Source organism: Phaseolus vulgaris, chromosome 6 (genome assembly GCF_051622355.1).
Source record: "Phaseolus vulgaris cultivar YP4 chromosome 6, ASM5162235v1, whole genome shotgun sequence".
NCBI lineage: Eukaryota > Viridiplantae > Streptophyta > Magnoliopsida > Fabales > Fabaceae > Phaseolus > Phaseolus vulgaris.
Window position 1 is genome coordinate 4,277,334 of NC_143503.1, and position 23,868 is coordinate 4,301,201.

Consider the following 23,868-nt stretch of genomic DNA (forward strand, 5'->3'; position numbering starts at 1 on the left):
TCCACGAAGACAAGTCATCAACACCATCGTTTGAGGGTTTTTCGGTGGTGGAAGCTCCAACAACACCCGGAAGAAGCACCTCAGAGCGGAGCACCAAGTGAACACGGTGTCATTCCGACCGAGGATGTTGTCCATCACCTTCACTGATGACGATTTCAAGGGCGTCGATTATCGACAGGACGACCCGATGGTGATATCGATCGACGTCGATAAGTTCACTATCATGAAAACGTTGGTGGACCAAGGAAGTTTAGTAGATATCCTCTACCCCATTTTCAAAATTTTATCTAAACCTGACCTTGCAGGGCGAATGATAGGGTGGTCAGTTGAGCTCTCAAAGTTCGACATCTGGTACGAGTCGAGAGGTGCCATAAAGTCCCAATGCTTGGTCGACTTCTCCGTCGAGCTCACACCTCTTCCAGATCTCTCGGCTGGATGGACGTTATACGTCGACGACTCCTCAAATAAGACTGCATGTGGAGCAGGAGTCGTCCTCGAATGACCTAGTGATCTCCTCTTGGAGCAAGCCCTCCAATTTGGGTTCAAGGCCGCCAATAATCAAGCAGAGTACAAGGCTCTTCTTGTCGGGCTGAACCTGGCGTACGACATGGGAGCTCATGAGGTAACTTGTAAAAGCGAATCTCAAGTTATGATCGACCAGATCAAAGGGCAATTCGAGATAAATGAGCCTTTGCTCCAAAGATACTACCACATGGTTCGCAATAGCATCACTCGTTTTCAAAAAGCAACAGTGGAGCATATCTTCTTGCAGGAGAACAAGCGGACCAATGTGTTATCTCGGTTGTCGACCACCAAGAAGAAGAGCCACTATAGGTCTGTCACGTAAATCTGGCTTAAGACAACCTAGCATGGAAGAAACCGAAGGCCTAGTAGTCATCGATGTCGAGGCTGAGACCTAGATGACCCTGATCGTCTGATACCTTGAGCACGACACGTGCAAGTCGGAAGAGGATAAAGCTATGAAACAACAGTGTTCAGGGTACACCATGCTCAACCAGGACTTGTACCAAAGGGGCTACTCAACGTCGTTGCTGAAATGCATCACCAAAGACCAGGTCGAGTACGTTCTCAAGGAGATCCACGAGGGGGTATGTGACAATCACTCGAGCGCACGAACGATGGTTGCCAAAGTCCTCAGGGTTCGTTATTACTGGCTGACGTCAAAAGGGATTGCACAAAGTTTATGAAGAAATGTGCCAAGTGCCAAGAGTTGAGTCCCATGCACCACCTGAAGCCAGAAGTACTGCATAGCATGACATCCCCATGGTCGTTCGCCATCTGGGGGATGGACATCATCGCTCCTTTCTCTCCGGGAAAGCGTCAGACAAAATTCCTCCTTATTGGAGTCGACTATTTCACCAAATGGACCGACGTTGAGCCACTCGCATCCATTTCTGCCAAGAACGTGCAAAACTTTGTATGACAAAGTTCGGCATGCCACACACAATAATAACTGACAATGGTCGACAGTTCATCGATCGAAGGCTCCAATCTTTCTATGCTGACCTTGATATCAAGTCCATAACAGCTTCGGTCGAGCACCCCTAGTGGGCAGGCCGAAGCTGCCAACAAGGTCATCCTGAATGAACTGGAGAAGTGGCTCGGCAAAGCAGAAGGTTGATGGACCGAAGAATTGTTGGAAGTCCTATGGGCATATTTTTGCACCCCAGACGATCACATAAGAAACACTGTATAACCTAATGTACGGAATCAAAGCAATGATCCTGATCGAGGTAGGTGAGCCTACTATCTGAAGGTAGATGTTTGATCTAACCCTGAATGAAGAGAGTCTCTCGGTCAACCTATATTTGGTCAACGAGCTTCGTGACAAGAGTAAGATTCGAGAGGCAGCATGCAAGCTTCAGGCGATGAGACAATACAACACGAAGGTCTGACCGATGAGCTTTCATAAGGGAGACCTCGTATAGAGGATCAAGAGTGGCGCAAGGAAAAATGAAGGCAAATTTTCATCCAACTGGGAAGGGCCCTTCCGCATCCGAGAAGTTGCAGCTGGAGGGGTGTACAACCTAGAGTGGTTGTCAAGCAAAATTATACCAAGGACGTGGAATGCCATGCACCTCAAATTTTATTATGGTTAAAATCAATAAAATTTACGCACTCTTTCCTCATCCAGTCGGTTTTTCCCTAAGGAGGATTTTCAATCGGATAGGTTTTAACGAGACGTTTTTCTCCAACTGTTTGTAATTTAAAGTCAAAGTTGACGCATCTTTCAACGCATCTTTTAACTTGTTCAATTTCTTTGTTCATTAAGCCACAATGTACGAAGAAACGACCATTTCATATATGAAGTAAGCAAGGAGGAGACACACCCTGACCTCAAAGGTAAAGCGATAAAGGGCCACATCTCGGCCAAAGGAAGCAAAAAAGTTAAAACCTAAGACTTACTGGTCTTCGGCTTGAACACCTTTGGTCGAAGCAGGTTGTGTTGCGCTCTCCAAAACCCTCACCTCAGCCCTCGACAAGATCCGACCCTCGAAGACTTCGCTTTCAGGATCGAAGTCACCGGGAAGTGGCAAACCATTGTAGAGGACATAGGCCTAGCGAACGCCCTGGAAAAAACTTTGGTTGAGCAGCTCCAAAGTGTCATAAAAAAATTTATCCAGCTCCGCCTCGACCACTTCCTTATCAGCCTTCAACTCAGAGTTCTTGGCATGCAACACCGAGATCTTGTTATCCGCCTCCTCCACGACATTCTTCATTCGCGCATTGTCAGCTGAAATCTCTACAACTCGCCGCTCGAGCTCAGCCACTCGGTCTCAGCGATCTCCCGCTCGACGACCTTCCCAGCAAGCCTTTCCGCGTACTCAGTGTTAGCCGCAAGAGACTGCTTCAGGTTTCCCAAAGCCTCTGAAAGCTCGTCCTCAAGCCGAGAGATCTCCTCGGCGTGGTGACCCCGGTCCTCGAAACCCAGGCGGGCCAGGATGAGCACTCAACACATCATCTCGATGTTGCCTTGGAGCAAGTCTTCCAAGGGGACGCCCCGAATGAGCTCTCGCGTCGGCTCGGGCAGACCAATCTTAACCCCCCTTGCAAATTGTAAGTCACACCAACACCGACAGGGGTGACATAGAGACCTCCATTGTAGACTCGGTCGTAGGAGGGGGGATTGGCCGGTTGAAGTCGTTTTTGTGTCCTCGTGTCCTAAATTTTAGAAATTATACGTATCTCCGTATCCATATCTGTGTCATATCAATGTCAGTGTCGTGTCTACAGAGAGTATGACTGGTTTGGAAATTTAAGAGGGTAATTTTTTTCAATAGAGAATTTTATAAGAATAAATAGATTATTTAAAAATAGGGAATTTTAAATTCTATCTAAAAGTAAAAATTTAAATTTTTTTTATATTTTCAAATAAATGTGCATTCTCTTCGTATTTTGTCTTGAACTTAAATTTTGGTTTGGAATCGTAGACTTTTAAATTGAGATATTGTTAGAATGACTTTTTTTTTATGATATCGATTAATAGGAGTTATATTTTTTTTATTTAAATTATTATAATTATTTGTATTATTATATAGATCACTATTATTTCTCGCTTAACATTACTTAGAATTTTAGGATTTTATATATGATTGTTAGGGAGATTATTTTTTCAAGGATGCAGACTAGATTTTTTCTATTGAGATTTGTCATGATTATTTTCTATTCATATCTACAATGATTATTCTTTTAATATTTTGTTATTTGTTTTAATTGTTAAATGAGAAAATATTCATCCAACAATATTTAGGATTTTTTTTTACCAATATCAATAGAAAAAAAAATTCAACTCACATCGATCGAAAAGTCGACGAAAAAAAAAAACTAACTAACAACGGCATAAAATTAATCCTATTTGATATCGACCTAACTAATTATAGTCGATATTAACTGAAATCGATATTAATTAAAAATTAATTTATCAACATCAATGGAGTAAAAAACTTATCAATATGCTTCAATTATTTTTTTTTGTCAAACTTTGAAAAAAGCAACGTTAATTAAGAAATTAATTGAAAATTGATAATAATATCCCATTAATCTATTAAAAATTACCACTAATTAATCACTTAAAGAATATTTTAACCTTCATAAAAAAAATCTACAAATCATTGCTACCAATATCTACAAATCATTGCTACCTTTTTTCATATTTAGTCCCATGACATGATATCTAGACTCCATAGATGTTTCCATCCACTCTCCCTTTTCAAACTTGCCTTGCACACCTTTCCCACCTATTCAATCAACAACTTATTGTTTCAAAATTATCTATTATAACTTTTATTAAGAACACAATTTTAATACTTTTCAACACTTAAACACATAATTAAAAAATGTGAGCTTAAATCTAATTTATCTTTATAAAATTAATTTGTAAGATAAAATTTATATGTAATTTAATTTAATTTAATTTTCAATCAATATATCATCTTCAACAAAAACTAACATAATTGTGTGAAATAATTTTAATTTAAATTAAATTATAATATTTATATTACAAAAAATTTAAAATTAGATTTTATTTTTAAATTCTTACTTTTTATGCTTCTACTTATTTATTAATTTTAGTACAATATGTAAATTAAAACAGTTATATATGAGATTATAAATAAGTAAATTGTGAAGAAAAGGGTGAGAAAACCCATTGGTTATCGTCGAGTGTCTCTGAGATTCTTTGTTGAACGTGGCTTCTTAATTATCCATAAATACGAGTAGGTCCTGTTACTCATAACTCATAACCTAACTCTTTATGTTGACTGCTAATCCCCTTGACTATAAAATTTAGGTATGTTTCTTCACGCACACCTTACTTCCATAATTTTTCGAATTATTTATTCTAAAATAGAAAAAACATATTAGTTACCTGATCTAAAATAAATAAAAATGTTTAAAATTAATTGTTGAAGAGCTTCATTTTCCAGAATCTATGCAGTGTTTTAGAAAAATTATAAAGACGATAGAAGAAATAGATATTTACATCCTACTTTTTTTTTTCTCGTGACAGCTGCATAATTTATTATAATTTATTATTATTATTATTATAATTATTATTATTATTATTATTATATATATATATATAATCTTAAGCGTTACACACGACTAATCTTTTACTTGGTGTTTTTGTCATTTCAAATCTTTACTTTCAATCACCTTTTACTTTAGGACGAACTCAATAATTTAGTTTGTTGACCTGTTTATGCCTATGGGTGGAACTGTTGATCTACATAAATAAAAAATAATTATTATTTAATTTTTTCTAAAAAAGTCATATCTTACTCATATTATTATTGCAGGGTAATCTTTATTTTATTTTAAAAAAAATAAATTTAATGTACCAAAAAAAGTATGTTTTATGTTAATCATCAAAAGTTAATATTAAAAATAAGAGTAGATTTAGTTTTAAGTAAAGTTTTACATTTAAAATTTGTTAGTAAAAAAAATAATATAAAGAAGAGATTTCATTAAAATGTTTTTTTAGCAAAATTTTGATAAGATACTCTCATACATATACATACATATAGAAGTAAAATATATGTAAAACAAAACTTTAATTAATTTTAATCAAACTTTCAAACAATCATCATACTTAAATGTTTTTATATTTTATATTTTTTTTTTATCTTAACTAAATGAGTTAAAATAAAGATGAAATTTTAATTTTCCAACAACAGAAATATCTTTTTTATAATTAAATTTTAATTTAAAAAAAATATTTTCTTCACACAAGCAAGCCACGAACGACCTCTTATACGGAACTGACCAATGAAATTGGAGGAGACCAACTCACATTACCACCTTAGTAATAAAATTGAGGTATCTTCCGTTCAACGGATTAACTTTATTCAAAGCCTATCCTAACTAATTGTTTTCCTTGGTATCCTCACAAATTTACTCCTCAACTTCAATACTTGAACTCATTCTTATTAGTTCAAATCCGTTCAGCGTATAGCTCTGCGATTGGTGGATAGAGGTTATATGATAATGTCTTCTATTTCATGAATCCGTTGAATGATTCATGCATGCACTTAATAGATCAGTCATTTTCTCAATTCTTCATTTAGTTATTGTTTTTGTACCAGTAGGCACCGGACGAACCCACCCGGACGACCGTCCGAATGCACTATAAATGTAATGTACCAGTAGGCACCGGACGCACCCACGTGGCCGACCGACCGAATGCACAATAAATGTAACGGCATTTATGTGACACGCTTAGGTGGTTAAGATACACCTCCGAAGAATAAAGAATATGCGCATAGAGAAGATATATTCCCCGGGTATTCCGGAGCACGACTGACAAGATATATCCATAACCACCCTGAGCCCAAGGGATAGAAAGCCCATTAGGCAATCCTATAAATACTGTGCTCAAGCCAGAGAAAGGTACGTTTTCATTCACTTACGAAACTACGCTTAGAATCTCATACTTACTTGAGCGTCGGAGTGCCTTCGCAGGTACCCTCCCCCGCCCGACCGAAGGAGACACCAAGAAGGAACGACCGACCGAAGGAGAAGAAGATCAACACGTCAGCAATCTCATTACGTCAACCGACCGTGCCTGGGCCCCGTCTCTCCACTCAGGTACAATTGGCGCCCACCGTGGGGCCGAGGCAAATCTTCAATAATGGTTGCAACAAGAAACAACAACGACGCTATGGCAGAACAGATGACTATGATCCAAACCCTCCAAACTCAGATGGAGGAACTGCGGCAAAAGGGGATGGAAGACCGCCGCCAACACGAAGACGATAGACGCCGCCAAGAGGAGGAAATCGCCTTATTGAGAGAGCAGAATGCGCGACTCCAGCGACAGGTCGATAATCCCGAACGAGAAGGACAATCCCATACGGCCGACCGGACCGCCTCTCTCATACCAACACCGGCCGACACCAATCCTGCTTCCAGAACTGAAACAGTCGAAAGAAAGTCAAGTAAAAGAGGTCATCCTTTTACAGAAGAAATCATCACCACCCCACTTCCAGACAAATGGAGAGGCCTCGTCATTAAGCTCTATGACGGCTCGACCGACCCGGACGAACACTTAAATGTCTACAAGACGCAAATGACTTTGTATACCACAGATAACAATGTGTGGTGTAAAGTATTTCCCACGTCGCTCCAGGGAGAACCCCTTACCTGGTTCACAGAGCTGCCTCCAAACTCCATTAACGATTTTGACATCCTAGCCGCAAAATTCTCCACTCAATATGCCACTAGCCGACCGCATCACATGTCCTCCATGTCTCTCCTAGCGGTACAACAAGAAAAAGGTGAATCTCTTAGAACCTTTCTAGATAGGTTCAACAAAGCATGCATGAACATCCGAGGGCTCAAACAAGAGGTTGCATTGCACCATTTGGTCTCAGCCATCCGACCGAGCCGTTTCACTGAAAGTCTCATCAAGAAACCACCTCAAGACATGGAGGACCTTCGAACTCGAGCAACCAAATTCATGCAAATCGAAGAACACATTGACTACCATCAACGATTCAAAGCTGTCGGATTCGGAGCCCTTAAAGACCAAACTCAAAGTAAAGAAAGAGAAGTCGAAACCGAACGAACCGTCCGAACCACTCTGAGGTCCGACCGGAGTAGGGGAGGCCGAGTCCCCAGGTTTAACAGTTACACCCCTTTAACTGTGCCGAGGGGACGAGCCCTAGATGAAGCACTACAAACGGACCTAATCCCGACATTGAAGCAGTATCAAACACCACCAAATGCAGATACTGCTAAGCGTTGTCAATACCATCAGAATTTCGGTCACACGACCGAAGGGTGTCAAGCTTTGAAAGATAAAATTGAAGAACTCATCCAAGCTGGCCATTTGCGGCAGTTCGTCAAGAGGACAAGGAGTTCAAGATCCCCACCACGGAATACCGACCGTCCGTCCCGTGGTGCCGACCGGCCGTACCGTAACGATTACAAACGCCACACTGACCGTAGCCAGACTTCGCGAAAACGCAGCGAAAGCCCCGTTCGGCGTACACGCGCTCGTAGCACAAGTCCCGACCGAAGCGCCCGACCCCGCCAACGAGTCCGCGAAGTCATCAACATGATTGCTGGACCCGTTAACTTGGGCGAACCGAACCACGAAACAAATTATATCGCTGGGGGATTTGCCGGTGGCGGATGCTCAAATTCCGCCCGAAAGAAACATCTCCGTGACATCCAGTCCGCTCATGCTACCACGAGGAGGCGTCCACATATACCTCCGATTACTTTCACTGACGAAGACTTTACAGCCATAGATCCAGCCCAGGACGACCCCATGGTCATCACTGTAGAAATTGACAAGTTCGCAATTGCCAAAACTTTGGTAGATCAGGGTAGCTCGGTCGACATATTATATTGGGACATTTTCAAGAAAATGCGCATCCCAGAAGCACATATTCAGCCCTATAACGAACAAATTGTAGGATTCTCAGGTGAACGGGTCGATACTAAGGGGTACATAGACCTGTACACAACCTTTGGTGAGGAAGACGGCCTCCATAAAACAATAAACGTACGATACCTCCTGGTTAACGCACAAACTTCCTACAACATCCTGCTCGGCCGTCCGTCCATTAACAGATTAAAAGCCATTGTGTCCACTCCACACTTAGCCATGAAATTCCCCTCGGCTAACAACGACATTGCAACAATCCATGTCGACCAAAAAACCGCTAGAGAATGTTATGTGGCAAGTCTGAAAAGTGAACCAACTAGACGACTCTACACGACCAATCCGGACGACCGAATGCCGCAAAAAAGAGGACGATCCCCGACACGATATTCCGGACGGCGCATGTCCAATCGGCAAATGATAGCCCTTGTCGATCTCGACCCTCGTATGGACGATCCCCGTATGGAGGCAGGAGAAGACTTGCAGGCGTTCCCACTTCGCGACGACCGTCACATTACACATGTTGGCACCTCATTGAAGCCGGACGACCGAATGGCCATTGGCACGACACTTGTCAAAAATGCCGATCTATTCGCATGGACGGCCGCTGACATGCCTGGCGTAGATCCACAGGTCATCACACACCGATTATCACTATATAAAGAGGCTAGACCGATAGCTCAAAAGAAAAGACATCTAGGCGAGGAACGACGCCAAGCCGCACGTGACGAAACCAACAAATTGCTACAAGCTGGATTCATTCGGAAGGCCCGTTACACCACATGGCTAGCCAACGTGGTTATGGTAACGAAAGCGAACGGAAAATGGCGAATGTGTGTTGACTACACGGACCTCAATAAGGCATGCCCAAAAGACTCCTACCCTTTGCCTACCATTGATCGTCTCGTTGACGGAGCGGCCGGACATCATATCTTCAGCTTCCTTGATGCCTACTCTGGTTATAATCAAATCCAAATGCACCCGGCCGACCGGAAGAAGACGGCCTTCATGACTGATTCCGGTAATTTCTATTATGAAGTTATGCCCTTCGGACTCAAAAACGCCGGGGCCACTTACCAAAGACTAATGGACCATGTATTCCACGACATGATCGGTAGGAATGTCGAAGTCTATGTCGATGACATCGTCGTCAAGTCAGACTCATGCAAACAGCATATTGCCGACCTAAAAGAAGTTTTTCAGGCCCTCCGCCAACACCAGATGCGACTCAATCCTGACAAATGCGCGTTCGGCGTCGAGGGGGGGAAGTTCTTAGGTTTTATGCTAACTCATAGAGGCATAGAAGCTAACCCCGAGAAATGTAGAGCTATCTCCGAAATGAGAAGTCCCAAATCCATTCAGGAAATTCAGAGACTTATCGGCCGACTCACCGCATTGTCCAGATTCGTTCCTAAATTAGCCGAACGAACCAGACCCATTGTCCGACTACTGAAAAAAGCATCGCGCTTTGAGTGGTCGACCGAATGTGAAGAAATTTTCCTCCATTTGAAAACCTTTTTGTCTTCCCCGCCGGTCATCCAGAAGCCGGACGCCCGGGAGCCCATCATAGTCTATCTTGCCGTTTCCCACGAGGCCGTCAGCTCAGTCTTGGTGCAAGAAATTAATTTCGAGGAACGACCGGTTTACTTCGTCAGCCGCGCCCTTCATGGCGCCGAAATCCGATACCAGACGATCGAAAAGGTAGCCATGGCTCTCATCATTACCGCCCGACGAATGCGCATGTATTTTCAAAATCATCGCATTATCGTCCGGACAAATTACCCCATTGTAAAGATCCTCACTAAGCCCGATTTAGCCGGACGGATGATCAATTGGACGATCGAATTATCCGAATTCCATATACAGTACCAGCCGCGCGGAGCAATCAAGTCGCAAGCTCTGGCCGATTTCGCAGCCGAGCTCACTCCTTCATCGGCCGAGACCGAACATTCATCATGGATCTTATACGTTGACGGCTCCTCCAACGAGCGGTCGTGCGGCGCTGGAGTTGTTTTGGAAGGCCCCGGCGAGCTTGTCATTGAGCAAGCCCTCAAATTCGACTTCAAAGCTTCAAACAATCAGGCAGAATATGAAGCCATATTAGCCGGTCTACGTCTCGCTCACGAATTAGAAATCACTAAGTTAATTTGCAAAAGTGATTCCCGGCTAGTCATCGGTCAGCTTAACGACGAATATGAAGTCCGAGAAAGCTTTTTACAGCGATACTATCACTTAGTCAAACAGTCGATGAGCACCTTTTCTGAAATTTCTATGGAGCACGTTCGGCGCGATCACAATACTCGCGCGGACGCCTTGTCCCGGTTAGCAACCACGAAGTGTAAAGGAATGCATAGGTCGGTCATCCACGTTACGCTTGCACGCCCAAGCATCGACCTACAGGAATGCCTAACGACCGACTCAGAATCCACTTGGATTACCCCAATCAAGCAATATTTACTCGACGGCACATGTACTCCTCTCGGCGAAAAAACCATGAAGCTACAGGCCGCTCGTTTTGTCTTAATTGGCGACGACCTTTACCGCCGGGGTTATACCCGACCACTCCTTAAATGTTTGACGCCCGACCAAGCTTCCTATGTCGTCCGAGAGTTACACGAAGGAATTTGCGGAACCCACTCTGGCGCACGAACAATGGCAGCCAAAGTATTCCGAGCCGGATACTACTGGCCGACCGTCCAAGGCGATTGCACCAGTTTCGTCCAAAAATGTCTTAAATGCCAAGAGTTTGGCACTTTATCCCACCAAAAACCTGAAGAACTCCATTTTATGCTATCACCTTGGCCGTTCGTCCAATGGGGTATGGATATCATTGGCCCTTTCGCCCCCGGTAAAGGCCAGTGTAAATTCTTACTGGTCGGCATTGATTACTTCACCAAGTGGATCGAAGCCGAGCCTCTGACTGCGATCACCGCCCGCAATGTTCAAAATTTCGTATGGAAAAATATCGTCTGCCGATTTGGACTTCCACAGATCATAATCACTGATAACGGTCGACAATTCACCGACCGAACGTTATCCGAATTTTACGAGAAGCTCCACATCAAACACATCGCCAGTTCAGTCGAACATCCGCAGACAAACGGACAAGCCGAAGCTGCAAACAAAGTCATCCTGAACGAACTCAAGAAACGCCTCGGCCCAGCCAAGGGTAACTGGACGGAAGAACTTTTAGAGGTCCTATGGGCATATCGATGTACTCCGCAGACGACTACACAAGAGACGCCGTACAGCCTGACATATGGCACTGAAGCTATGATTCCCGTGGAGATTGGGGAACCTTCTCTTCGCCGACAAACCCTCGATCTCGATCTGAACAAGGAAAGTCTCTCGGTCGGCCTCGATCTCATTAACGAACTTCGGGACAAGTGCAGAATTAGAGAAGAAGCATGCAAAATTCGAGCGGCCAGACGATACAACTCCAAAGTCAAACCGAGACAATTCCACAAAGGTGACTTAGTATGGCGAATGCGAAGTAGCGCCCGGAAGGAAGGAGGCAAGTTCTCTAGCAATTGGGAAGGTCCATTCCGCATAGTCGACACAGCAGCCAGCGGAGCCTATTACTTAGAACATTTATCTGGGAAGGACATACCGAGAACGTGGAATGCCACGCATCTCAAATTTTATTACAGCTGAACTTAATAAAAAGTGCACTCTTTCCTCGCTCGGTCGGTTTTTCCCTAAGGAGGGTTTACGACCGAGAAGGTTTTAACGAGGCACATCTATTCCTTTTATTACTCAACTTTATGCCTCGTTCGGCATCTGAATCAATTTACGCCACGTTTGGCATCAGAATTCTTTACTCAATCTTATGCCTCGTTCGGCATCTGAATTATTACCTTAACGTAATCAGAATTATTTATGCCACGCTCGGCATCAGAATTATTTACTCAATCCTATGCCTCGTTCGGCATCTGAATTATTACCTTAACGTAATCAGAATTATTTATGCCACGTTCGACTTCAGAATTATTTACTCAATCCTATGCCTCGTTCGGCATCAGAATTATTACTTCAATGTAATCAGAATTATTTATGCCTCGTCCGGCATCAGAATTATTCAGCAGTATTTATGCCTCGTTCGGCATCAGAATTATCTTATTACTTTAATGTAATCAGAATTATTTATGCCTCGTCCGGCATCAGAATTATTCAGCAGTATTTATGCCTCGTTCGGCATCAGAATTATCTTATTACTTTAATGTAATCAAAATTACTTATGCCTCATCCGGCATTAGAATTATTTATGCCTCGTCCGGCATCAGAATTATTCAGAATTATTTATGCCTCGTCCGGCATCAGAATTATTCAGCAGTATTAATGCCTCGTCCGGCATCAGAATTATTCAGAATTATTTATGCCTCGTCCGGCATCAGAATTATTCAGCAGTATTAATGCCTCGTTCGGCATCAGAATTATCTTATTACTTTAATGTAATCAAAATTACTTATGCCTCATCCGGCATTAGAATTATTTATGCCTCGTCCGGCATCAGAATTATTCAGAATTATTTATGCCTCGTCCGGCATCAGAATTATTCAGCAGTATTTATGACTCGTCCGGCATCAGAATTACTCAATTTTACGCCACGTTCGGCATCCGAATACTTCACTTATTTTATGCCTAGTTCGGCATCTGAATCAATTTATGCCACGTTTGGCATCAGAATTCTTCACATTTATGCCACGTTCGGCATCAGAATTACTCAATTTTATGCCTCGTTCGGCATCAGGATTATCTTATTATTTTAATGTAATCCAAATTATTAATGCCTCGTTCGGCATCAGAATTATCTTATTACTTTAATGTAATCAGAATTATTTATGCCTCGTTCGGCATCAGAATTATCATTACTTTAATGTATTCAGAATTATTTATGCCTCGTTCGGCATCAGAATTATCTTATTACTCTAACGTAATCAGAATTATCTATGCAAGTGTGTATTGCCCACATGTCAGGTCCAGCAATTTTCTACGGCACTTTGTTCATTAACTATTCAGAAGAGGCGTTCGGCTGTGGGCCAGGGGTCTCCGCCTCGACCTCCTCACCTAAATTATCATCGCGGTTGGCCGGCACCAGCTTTCCATCAACTACTATTTTTTCTGTCGTACCGATCGCCCGCCCGGGGTACTCCATTCAGGCAGGCCGCTTGTCCGATGCCTAACCGAAATTATTTTTCGCTAATCCGAACGTCCCGTCGTTCCGTTAAATTTAATGTCTGACAACTCGAGAGGCACAACAATCATTACGACTCTTCGGCTTTTATTCACCTCGAGCCTGGGGGGCAAGTGTACCAGTAGGCACCGGACGAACCCACCCGGACGACCGTCCGAATGCACTATAAATGTAATGTACCAGTAGGCACCGGACGCACCCACGTGGCCGACCGACCGAATGCACAATAAATGTAACGGCATTTATGTGACACGCTTAGGTGGTTAAGATACACCTCCGAAGAATAAGGAATATGCGCATAGAGAAGATATATTCCCCGGGTATTCCGGAGCACGACTGACAAGATATATCCATAACCACCCTGAGCCCAAGGGATAGAAAGCCCATTAGGCAATCCTATAAATACTGTGCTCAAGCCAGAGAAAGGTACGTTTTCATTCACTTACGAAACTACGCTTAGAATCTCATACTTACTTGAGCGTCGGAGTGCCTTCGCAGGTACCCTCCCCCGCCCGACCGAAGGAGACACCAAGAAGGAACGACCGACCGAAGGAGAAGAAGATCAACACGTCAGCAATCTCATTACGTCAACCGACCGTGCCTGGGCCCCGTCTCTCCACTCAGGTACAATTTTCCTCAAATTCCTGCAAGATTCTACTCAAAATGCACACCATCATGTGAGAAAATACTCTTTTTCATAAAATTTTCTATACAATTAATTCAACTTTAGTGCCTAAATATATGCAAAAGTTATGAATATTTGGCACCTGTCAGTGTGTCATCTATGATCAAAACGATATTTATATATAAAATTTAAAGAAAAGAAATATGTAAAACCGTTCAATAATAATAATAAGATTGTTAAAATTGTTATAATAGTTATAAAGAGAACATGTGCTTAAACAATCTAACTAACGTCTTCAACAACTTTTTCACATTTATCCTACGTTTTAACTCGACTAAATAAAATAAAAATATAAAAAAAAAATCAATGCAGTATTTTTAAACATAATATATTGGAATTATATTATTTGGAATCATTTTCTTTTAAAAATTGAAATAATAATAATAATAATAATAATAATAATAAAAAGTATTAATTTTTAAAAAGAAAAATAATGATAGTATTAATAATAAGTATAAATTTTAAAAAGGTAAAGTAATAAAAATAATAATAAAAAGTATGAATTTTAATAATGTGAATTTTAAATATATATATATATAGAGAAACTTTTTCTCTATTTTAAATTATATATTATTGTACTTTTTTTGTTTTTATTATTATTTAATTTATTTATCCATTTTTACTTATTTATTTTTATTTCCAGTCTTGTATGATATTTATTTATTTATCTATTTTTTATGTCATTTAATTACCTTTAGTTTCGCACTGGTATTATTTATTTATTTATCTATTAATTGATCTTGAGTTTGACATTGGTCCTAATTATTTTATTTATTTCTAGTTTTACATTGATTATATATATATATATATTTAGTTAGGCACTGGTCATATTTATTTATTTTTAATTTATTTTTCTATAGTATAGTGATCCATATCTAATTATTTATAGTTCTTCTTTAATTCTTATTTTATTTTATTTTGTATTATTTAAAATATAATTGTTTATATAACTTAAATATATATAGAAGGTAATAATAAAAATAGAGTAAAAAGAGTTATTATTTTTATTTAATGAGTTTGGATTAAAGAAAGTATCTATATGCTTTATTTTACACTTGTTGTATTTGTTTGAGTGATGTGTATAGATTATTGATAAGACAAATGTGACATATCAGTTAAGAAAGACTCATAAAATTCTTTGCATTGAGTTAAAACCATGTTAATGTATGAGTCTTTGTATTTAGAAAGTCACGTTTGGTACAGTGAGGGATGAAAGGCAAAGACTGAGTGAGGTCTAAGAAAGTTGCTAACTAGGTGAATATCTGGATAGTTCAAATTAATGTCATAGACTAAGATATTTCACAAGCCAGACTTAGGGATTATGTGATACCTGCTCATCATTGCCAATGTTAGGTAGTTAATATTTCTTTGGCAGATGGCCAACAATCTTGAGAAAAATGATTATGATTATACCAATAATTTTATGAGAAATACTCAACTACTTAATCACTTCCCAAGCAACTTTTGATGTTCAATGGGGATCATCAAAAGTGGAATATGGATTCATATGAATAGAGAGAGATTAGGTCATATGTTGATAAAGTGAGAACGAATCATAGGTGTTATGAAGTAATATTAAGTTTTATTGTTGTGAGTCAAGTCAGAGGCTCTCATTATTATGGTTAGAGGTCAACTCATAGGTCCTCATTGTATGCATTATGTGTTAAGTTTATTAACATTGATATTTAAGGCTTACAAAGACCTTACGCTTTTCCATGTTTTTCTTTTATATGCATATGTTATGCGAGTAGAAGTGGAACCTGTTGAAGATGGATATTGCTCCTTCAAGTCAATGTGTTTGATGAAGATTTGTGTGTGTTCTGCTTTGAAGATTGTTTGTGTATTTGGATAGTCTTGTGTAAAGGTTAAAGTGTGTTTAAAGTGAGCTTTTTGCCCTGTGACCCACATCTTAACCCTTATCAAGTTTATAAGATCAAGCACAACGTTTTCTAAAATGTTTTTCACATGTTTTGCCAAAATATGCTTTACTGCACATAAATGAATCTGTTATTTCTTAAACGAATAGATTCTTTTTTAAACTGATGTCTTGTTCTTTAAAAGTTTTTAATAACTTTGTTTTGTGCATCCAGTATTTTGGCTCAGCTTTTGGTGATATCAAAATGAATGAGTTTCATCTATTCAAAAATCTCTCTTTATCTTTTTTGAAAATAAATCTATTTATAATAACTTCAATCTGTTATTTTTTGAACAGTTTTTTGAACTGTTTTTTAAAAGTCTGTTATAAATCATTTCTTATATAAAGAGAGTTATTTCTTACTAAAGTGAGAGTTAAGAAAACAAGTTTAAAACAGAGATTGAGAGTTTTCAGAGTTTTAGCACGTGATCTTGAAAGAATTTTCAAAATAGAAAGTGTGCTTGCTCTTGTTTGTTGTTTTAAGCTTGGTTGGAGGTGCTATCACAGTTTGGGCAATCTGTTCTATTGGTCTAGTTAGATTTCTGCATTCTCTTTCCAGGTGTATTCATTTCATAATTCATTTCTTTGTAAAGTGTGGTTGTAAGACTCTTCTTGATAGAGTTTCTTGAAGAGTTGTGTGTGCTGAAATAGAGTTTTTCGACTAGGTGTACCTTGTTCTTATAGGATTCAAGAACATTGGTTGTGTAATTGTTTTGTACTTTGTTTTAGTGGATTTCACCTTGGAAAATGTGAGACTGGATGTAGCTCATTTGAGTGAACCAGTATAATCTCGTGGTGTTCAATCTCTCTTCATGTCTGCACTCTTTTACTGATTCGTTTGTTAATCTGACAGAAAATAAATCTGTTCTTTTTGGGTTTGTTCATACTGTTCTTGATTTCTGGAAAACCAATCTAAATAACTTGTGGAAATCTAAGTGTACTATTGGAAATAATTGAAGTACATTGTCTTGTGAAAATCAAGTCAATCAATTGACAAGATTCATTCAAGTGGTTGATTTTATATTCAATGACTGTATACTAATTCAACTCTTTGATTTTCTTCTGCTCGAATTAATGTGAACATAGCTTGCTAATCAATTCATTTAATATCAGAAAACCACATAACTGAATTACTGCTTTGTTAATGTAAGCAAAAAAATAAATCTGTTCATGTCAAAATAAATCGATTCTTTTTCTCTGTCCTGTGATAAAACTGAATCTGTTTGAAATTTTTAAAAACTCAATCCCCCCCCTCCTCTTGAACTTTGACACTATTGAACTCAAGAAAACCTTCTCAGTAGAGTAATTCAGGAAGATTTCGGAGATCTCCTCTAAAAAGAGGACTCGTGAAAAATTTAGAATAATTATATATATAGTTCTTTATTCTAATGTAGAACTCTTGTTATTGTACAAAACTTATATGGTTTTATAATAAACTATGAACAATTATAAATATGTAAAATGTTGACATATATTATTGAGGAAATTATTTTATAATTAATATTCTCTCTAAGAAAATTTTATTACAAAATCTGACTCCACTCAACAATAGCTCGTTTGTCGTGTTCATGATTTTAAAGTCAATTATCAAAAGTCTCCACATTGGCTCCAAATTATGGAAGAGCTTCAACTTTAATTATTTTCCCCTCAAACGAAAAATTAACCATCTCTAGATATCGTCTAAACCTTGATTTTAATAAGGACTTTGTAAACACATCTACTGGATTTTCTTTCGAGACTATTTTCTTAATCCTAGCCTATCCAAACTCATATGGACTAGTCTTAATCTTCCTCCTTTCCTTGTCAATACTTAGAGCTTGAGAAATTTAGAGCTTTTTATAATGTTGCAAAGGTGTTCCCACAGGTTTAGATTTTTACATTGAAAACATTTCAACCACCTTTTGCAAGTACCCTTGCTAAGATAGGCATCTGGTCCTGTTGTATGTCCATCCTTTGTATACACCTCGTAGGACCAAGATCCTTCTTCTCAAACTTTGAACTTATTTTTTTTTAAACTCTTCCAATTCGTCTTTACAATGGCTAACTATAAGGAGATCTTCTGCATATAAAAACAAGAACACCATAGACTAAGTTATCATAACTACAGCTCTGAAACTTCATCTTCCTTAAAAAAATTGTCAAATCTCTTATACCACTGCTTTGAATTTTGTTTCAAGCAATATAATGATTTTCTCAATAGAGACAAACTTTTCCTCCCTCTTCAACAAACCCTTCACGTTTTTGCATGTAGACAATCTCCTCCAAAATACTATGCAAAAAAGTTTTCTTCACGTCTAACTATTCTAGCACTAGATTGAATTGGTTAACAACAGACATTAAAATTCCTATAGAACAATGTTTTACCAAAATTGGGAATATCTCATTATATTCTACTCAATTTACCTGTGCAAAACATTTTGCCACCAATCTTGTATATGGTGGCTTGGATGGTCCTCCATCAACCTCTGTCCCTCCACACCTAGTATTTTCTCTTTCTTCTTGAACACCCAATTATTTCCTACCACCTTCTAGATTCTTGGTACATCAACAAGCATCCACATGTGGCTTTTTCTCAGAGACTCAATCTCCTCCTCCATGACAACCTACCACTGCTGAACTTTTGCACCTTCAGTAGCCTCCTGAAAGCTTCTAGGTTTTGAACCGCATGTGATATGTGCCCTTTGAGACCATGATCCAACTCCTTTTTGTGTCAGATCCAACACCTTCAGCTCTAGAACATGCCTCACTTCTTGCAAGAATAGCTCCCGATCATCAAACATCTTTAATCTAATAGACCTTATGTTTTACACCTTACATGCTTTATTGTTTCAAAGAAGGACCACTCCACCTTCTTTTAGTTATAGGGTCTCAAAGAATTCCTTCACTAGACACATGTGATATGTGCACCTTGAGTCCATGATCCAACTTCTTTGTTTGTCAGATGTAGATGCCACCAACACCTAAGAAAACTTGTATGTATCAGACACTACAACAACATTAGCACAAATTCCTTCTTAAAATGAGTTTTCTTGCCTTTTCCATTTCTTTTCTTTTGTCGACAACTCATCTTGAAGTGACCTTTCTTATGAAAGTTGAAGCACTCAACGTTTGCTAGATCATTTAACGAATATTGCTTTGTCTTCCGCCCCTTAACCTCATTTTATTTCCTCCCTTTCAACTTAGACACATTCAAACTCAACTTATTATCCTCCCTCTTTGACTCTTGAAACTTCTGAAACTCCTTCGTCTTTATTTAGGTTTGCACCTCCTGTAGAGTAATCGTCTTCTTATTTCCAAAAAAACAAAGGATCTTTAAAATGTTCAAACATCTTAGGCAAGGCATTAAGAAGAACTAAAGCATTGTCCTCACCCTTCAACTTCACCTCAATATTCTCCAAGTCATCCAAAGTTTTATTAAAGACTTTTAGCTACTCCACCATCATTCCTAATTTGGTCATCTTGAATGAATACAATTGTTGCTTTATCACCAAGACACAAAATTATGGTGTTCTTGGCTCTATTGATCATGTCAATCTTCTCCTTCTAAAACATAGACGCTGCAAGTTCGTCTTTCCCTTCGAAACATCAACACAACCTTGTTGAATCAAGATGACTTCCATCTTCAGTCTCCAAATTCAAAGTTGTTCTCCCCTCAAAATTTCTCAATCTCAAACTCAAACTTATTGGTAATTATTTTTAACTTCTTAACTATCTTTTTTTATTTCCACATACGACTCCAATTGTTGGGTTCCAAAAAAATAAAGATGATGTAAAAAAAATACAAAAGTACAATTTATTTAACTAGTTTTATATAGAGTTTGTTATTTATTGTATCGTTTGTGATAAGACAATTTTTATATACAAAACTTAAATAAAAGAAAAACGAAATCCCATTCAAGAATAAGACCTATATAAGAACATGTGTTTAGATAGTCTAATGAACTATCCTTATCTTTTTCACATAAGCCAATCTAACCAATACCATGTGACTCATGATTTTAGAGCCAATTATCTTAGTTGCTATATGCTGAACTCAACTTTTGGACATATACAATATAAACAAAAGTACATGAAGTGCACAAAATGCTAATGAAGTTGATATGTTATAATTTCTTGTACAAAACACTCAATTGAAAGCCAAATACATGATTTTGGAGGTAGTGAAATCTATTTAAAAGAGAATACATGTATTGTGGAGAAAATAAAAATTGTGTAAATCCAACATAGGATTTTCTTCAGAACTAAATACTTCTTATGCCCATTTAGCTACGAGAGACATCAAACCAGCTCCAAGAAGAAGAAAAATATTGGCCCCTAAACGGAGTCTACCACTTTGTTGCATCCTTGGACTCATGAAATCAGTGGCAAGAAGATCAACAAGTGCCATGTAAATTAAGATCCCAGCTGAAGCTGCATTGAATACTCCTTCCACAATAAGTGCAGTTGGACTGTTCTCATCATAAACATTTGTTATTCCTATGCCAATTCCAATCCCCACTGGAGTTGTCAAGGCAAAGAACAATCCCATTACTATAACAGATCCTCTCTTGAAATTTGCCTGCAACAATTAACTTCAAATGTCATTTGTATTCACCATTTATCCTTTTTTTTTCACTCAAGTTGAAGCATGGAATTCTCAAACATATACACAAAGTTGCAGATACAGGACAACTCAGTAGATTAACTATATTTTTTTTTACCATAATCATGATTATTCACCTACTTTTTCTTCAATTTTACTAATTAAAATATAAAACATAATCTAGCATATTTTTTTAAAAATATTTTATAGGTACAAAGGTAGTCTATCTAAACTTTTTCTCAGAAATGTATGGAGACAAACTAACAAACCACTAGTTGTGCCATGTGTAATGATTAACATCACACAAAAGAATATGTGGTGGCTAATAATAGTTCATCAAAGTCATACATCTAAACCATTCTTTTGATCTATAGGAAATATCTTCCTCGCGCTTCATAGTAAAATCAAATTAAGAAAAGAGAAAAGTTACTCAATTTTTGATGTAGAGGTTATATTAATTTGAACATTTACATGGTGAAAAGTCAGATTCTTCCTATGGTCCCACACCTATAGTACTCAGTAGGTATAACTATATTAGATAAAAGAAATAGAACAAGTTTAAATAATTCTAACCAATCTTAGTTATTTGTTCCGTACCAACGCAACAACATACATACAAATCTTTTCACAAAAGGCATTTAAGATTCTTACATTTTTCAGATTCAATCAATCAAGAAAGTTCATGAATGGATACAGTACCTGAGATATACAGCTTCCAAGTCCCATGCCTTCAAAGAATTGATGAAAAGTCAACGCAGCTACCAGTGGTCTTATTGTGTTGGGACTCTCTGAAGCTCCCAATGAAATCCCAATGATAACAGAGTGAACAATAATTCCCAACTCCAACACCTGCAACAAATTCAAAACCATCAATCTCAAACCATTATCAACCAAACCCACAAAACCCCATTTACTTATTTTGCAATTCCATTAAAGGTTGAAGATTTAAAAGTTCATATATAAACATACCAGAAGTCAAATCAAAGAAAGAAAGAAACATACAAATAAATGATAACAGTGACTCCTTTCAATAAAGTCATACCAGTGGATCAAGGAAAAATATGTTCATAAATTATTTTTAACCTCCAGACTTAAATTAAACAAAACCCATTAAAAAAATTTAAGATTAGGTATCTATCAATTGACACCTCAGATTGTTGAGATCAAGAAGTGATGAATACCTGTGATATGACTCGATGGCGAAGAAGCTGGGAGGAGTGATCATCGGAGTGAACAGGGCCATGAGCATGGCCATGCGTTGCATGCGTGTGAAGATGCACGTGCCCTTCGTGTCCTGCCTCTTTCTCCACATCCCCATTCTCACTATGTATTTCCTTGGAATGGTGTTTCTGAAAATAAGCAGTGGCATAAGTATCCACCATGAGAGTTCCCATGGCAGTGCACATTGCAACAAACCCAGTGAAGGGAAAATCCCCCCATGGATGCTCCTTCAAGCAAGGTGAGGTCAGATTCTCAAAAGCATCCGGAAGCACGTGGATGAAGCCAGTGGCTAGAATCACACCCGCAGCGAAAGCCTTTATGATGAAGAAAATATCCTTCTCCGGACTCAAGGCAGGTATCACTTTGCCCAGTAGAGGAATACACACTCCAATTGCACTCGCAATCAGAATTGAAACCAGAGCAGTTATTTTGTACCTCATAGCTTTTCCTTTATCACGATCTTCATCTTCTGCATCACACGTGCATTCCGCTCTAACTAAGATCGGAAGTACAACTAGAAAAATCAAAATAAAAGAAGAAAACAACAATTTGAATCTAGCCATAAATCTTTAAAAAAAATAAAGAGAAAAGTAAAAAGAAGAGAAAAGTAGGAGAGAAAAATAGAATGAAGTGAAGAAAAGTGATAGAGAATGATATAAATAGAAAACTGTGTCTTCAGTTTAAAACAGTACCTAATATAATAAGATAATTGATTATCTTAATTAATTTTAATTAATATATAATTTGCATTAGAAGAATAAATTTTGAATAGAAAGAAAAATAAAATAATATACACAATGAATGTTATGAAAATGTCGACATGAGTGTCTAACAACCAATGAAAAGAAGGTTTGACGATTTTAAATGTGAAGAGTAGAGTGAGAAAAGAAGAGAAGTGTGGCCATTGTGTGGAAACTATTGAAAGGTGTGAAAGAGAAGAATAAAAAAGTAAAGTCAAGTCAACGGTTTTATTCTGAAATCTCCGAAATGTATTATGACCTTTGCAAAAAGAGGCAAAATGTTACGTCAAGATCATATATTAAATATGTAGAAAATATGAAGCCCAATCTATTTTTATCTTCTATCATAAATGCATGTCTAATAATTAACAAATAAATCTGTAATCACAATGTATTTTTATCATAAATTAATTAATTGCAATTTGAATTTCTTTCATTGAATTTAAATAGTTGATTTTATATGCCAACAATTAGATTTTCTAAGGAAGATTAATGTGATAGAAATTAACATAGATTAATCATGAGAAGAATTGATATAGACACTTTGTACATAATTTTTTGTGTATGTTTCTAATTTTTTTTAGCTGTGTAGTACAACTTAATTAGAACAAAGTATATTTTAAAGATGCATACAAAATATACGTAAATGCAGAACACTCATAAAGAATATAATTTTATTATCAAAAGATGGAAACATTCCTTTCCAAATAAATGCCAAATTCTATCTGTATTATACCTTTTTTTTATGAATATTTAATCATACAAAATCCATCAGTAATTTTGTTATAGCTAAAAACTATAAACAAATTATATACTTCTATTAGTAGATATCTCACATATAATTATCATGGATATAGGTTCGTCGAAATTGCCAACATAATTTTTTTTATATACAAATTAAAAATAAATTTTGAATAAATTTATAAAATAATTTATATATAATTTAATTTTAATTTATGAAAAAAGAATATTTTTAGAAGTCTTCAAAAAAACAGTTCACTTAAAGTTTCTAATGTAAAATATGTGATGGGTATGTAACTCCAATGTCCACAGCAATAATAGCCAACTCCAACATGCAATTAATTCAAAATCATCCAAGTCAATCCCCTTCAAAAAATTTA

General features: G+C 37.9%; 2 protein-coding genes across 2 annotated transcripts; one reads left to right on the forward strand and one right to left on the reverse strand.

The window, feature by feature from the left end:
- The first annotated feature begins 6,163 nt into the window (after positions 1-6,163).
- On the forward strand, positions 6,164-12,230 carry LOC150026274 (uncharacterized). Its single transcript, XM_090304108.1, has 2 exons — positions 6,164-6,408; positions 6,481-12,230. The coding sequence occupies exon 2, from the start codon at positions 6,650-6,652 to the stop codon at positions 12,062-12,064; it is 5,415 nt and encodes a 1,804-aa protein (XP_090160234.1). The 5' UTR covers positions 6,164-6,408; positions 6,481-6,649; the 3' UTR covers positions 12,065-12,230.
- Positions 12,231-20,279: 8,049 nt separating this feature from the next.
- LOC137830944 (zinc transporter 8) lies at positions 20,280-22,887 on the reverse strand. The gene is made up of 3 exons (XM_068638375.2): positions 21,968-22,887; positions 21,486-21,635; positions 20,280-20,762 (listed from the first exon to the last, which is right to left on the reverse strand). Exons 1-3 carry the CDS (start codon positions 22,568-22,570, stop codon positions 20,457-20,459), a joined length of 1,059 nt encoding a protein of 352 aa, XP_068494476.2. The 5' UTR covers positions 22,571-22,887; the 3' UTR covers positions 20,280-20,456.
- Positions 22,888-23,868: the final 981 nt, after the last annotated feature.

Excerpts from the sequence above, each read along its gene's own strand:
- LOC150026274 (XM_090304108.1), top strand. The coding sequence starts at position 6,650 with ATGGTTGCAACAAGAAACAACAACGACGCTATGGCAGAACAGATGACT.
- LOC137830944 (XM_068638375.2), bottom strand. The coding sequence starts at position 22,570 with ATGGCTAGATTCAAATTGTTGTTTTCTTCTTTTATTTTGATTTTTCTA. Across the intron at positions 21,636-21,967 it reads GCCATCGAGTCATATCACAG|GTGTTGGAGTTGGGAATTAT; the intron begins GTATTCATCACT and ends AATTTGTTGCAG. Across the intron at positions 20,763-21,485 it reads TTGGAAGCTGTATATCTCAG|GCAAATTTCAAGAGAGGATC; the intron begins GTACTGTATCCA and ends TAATTGTTGCAG.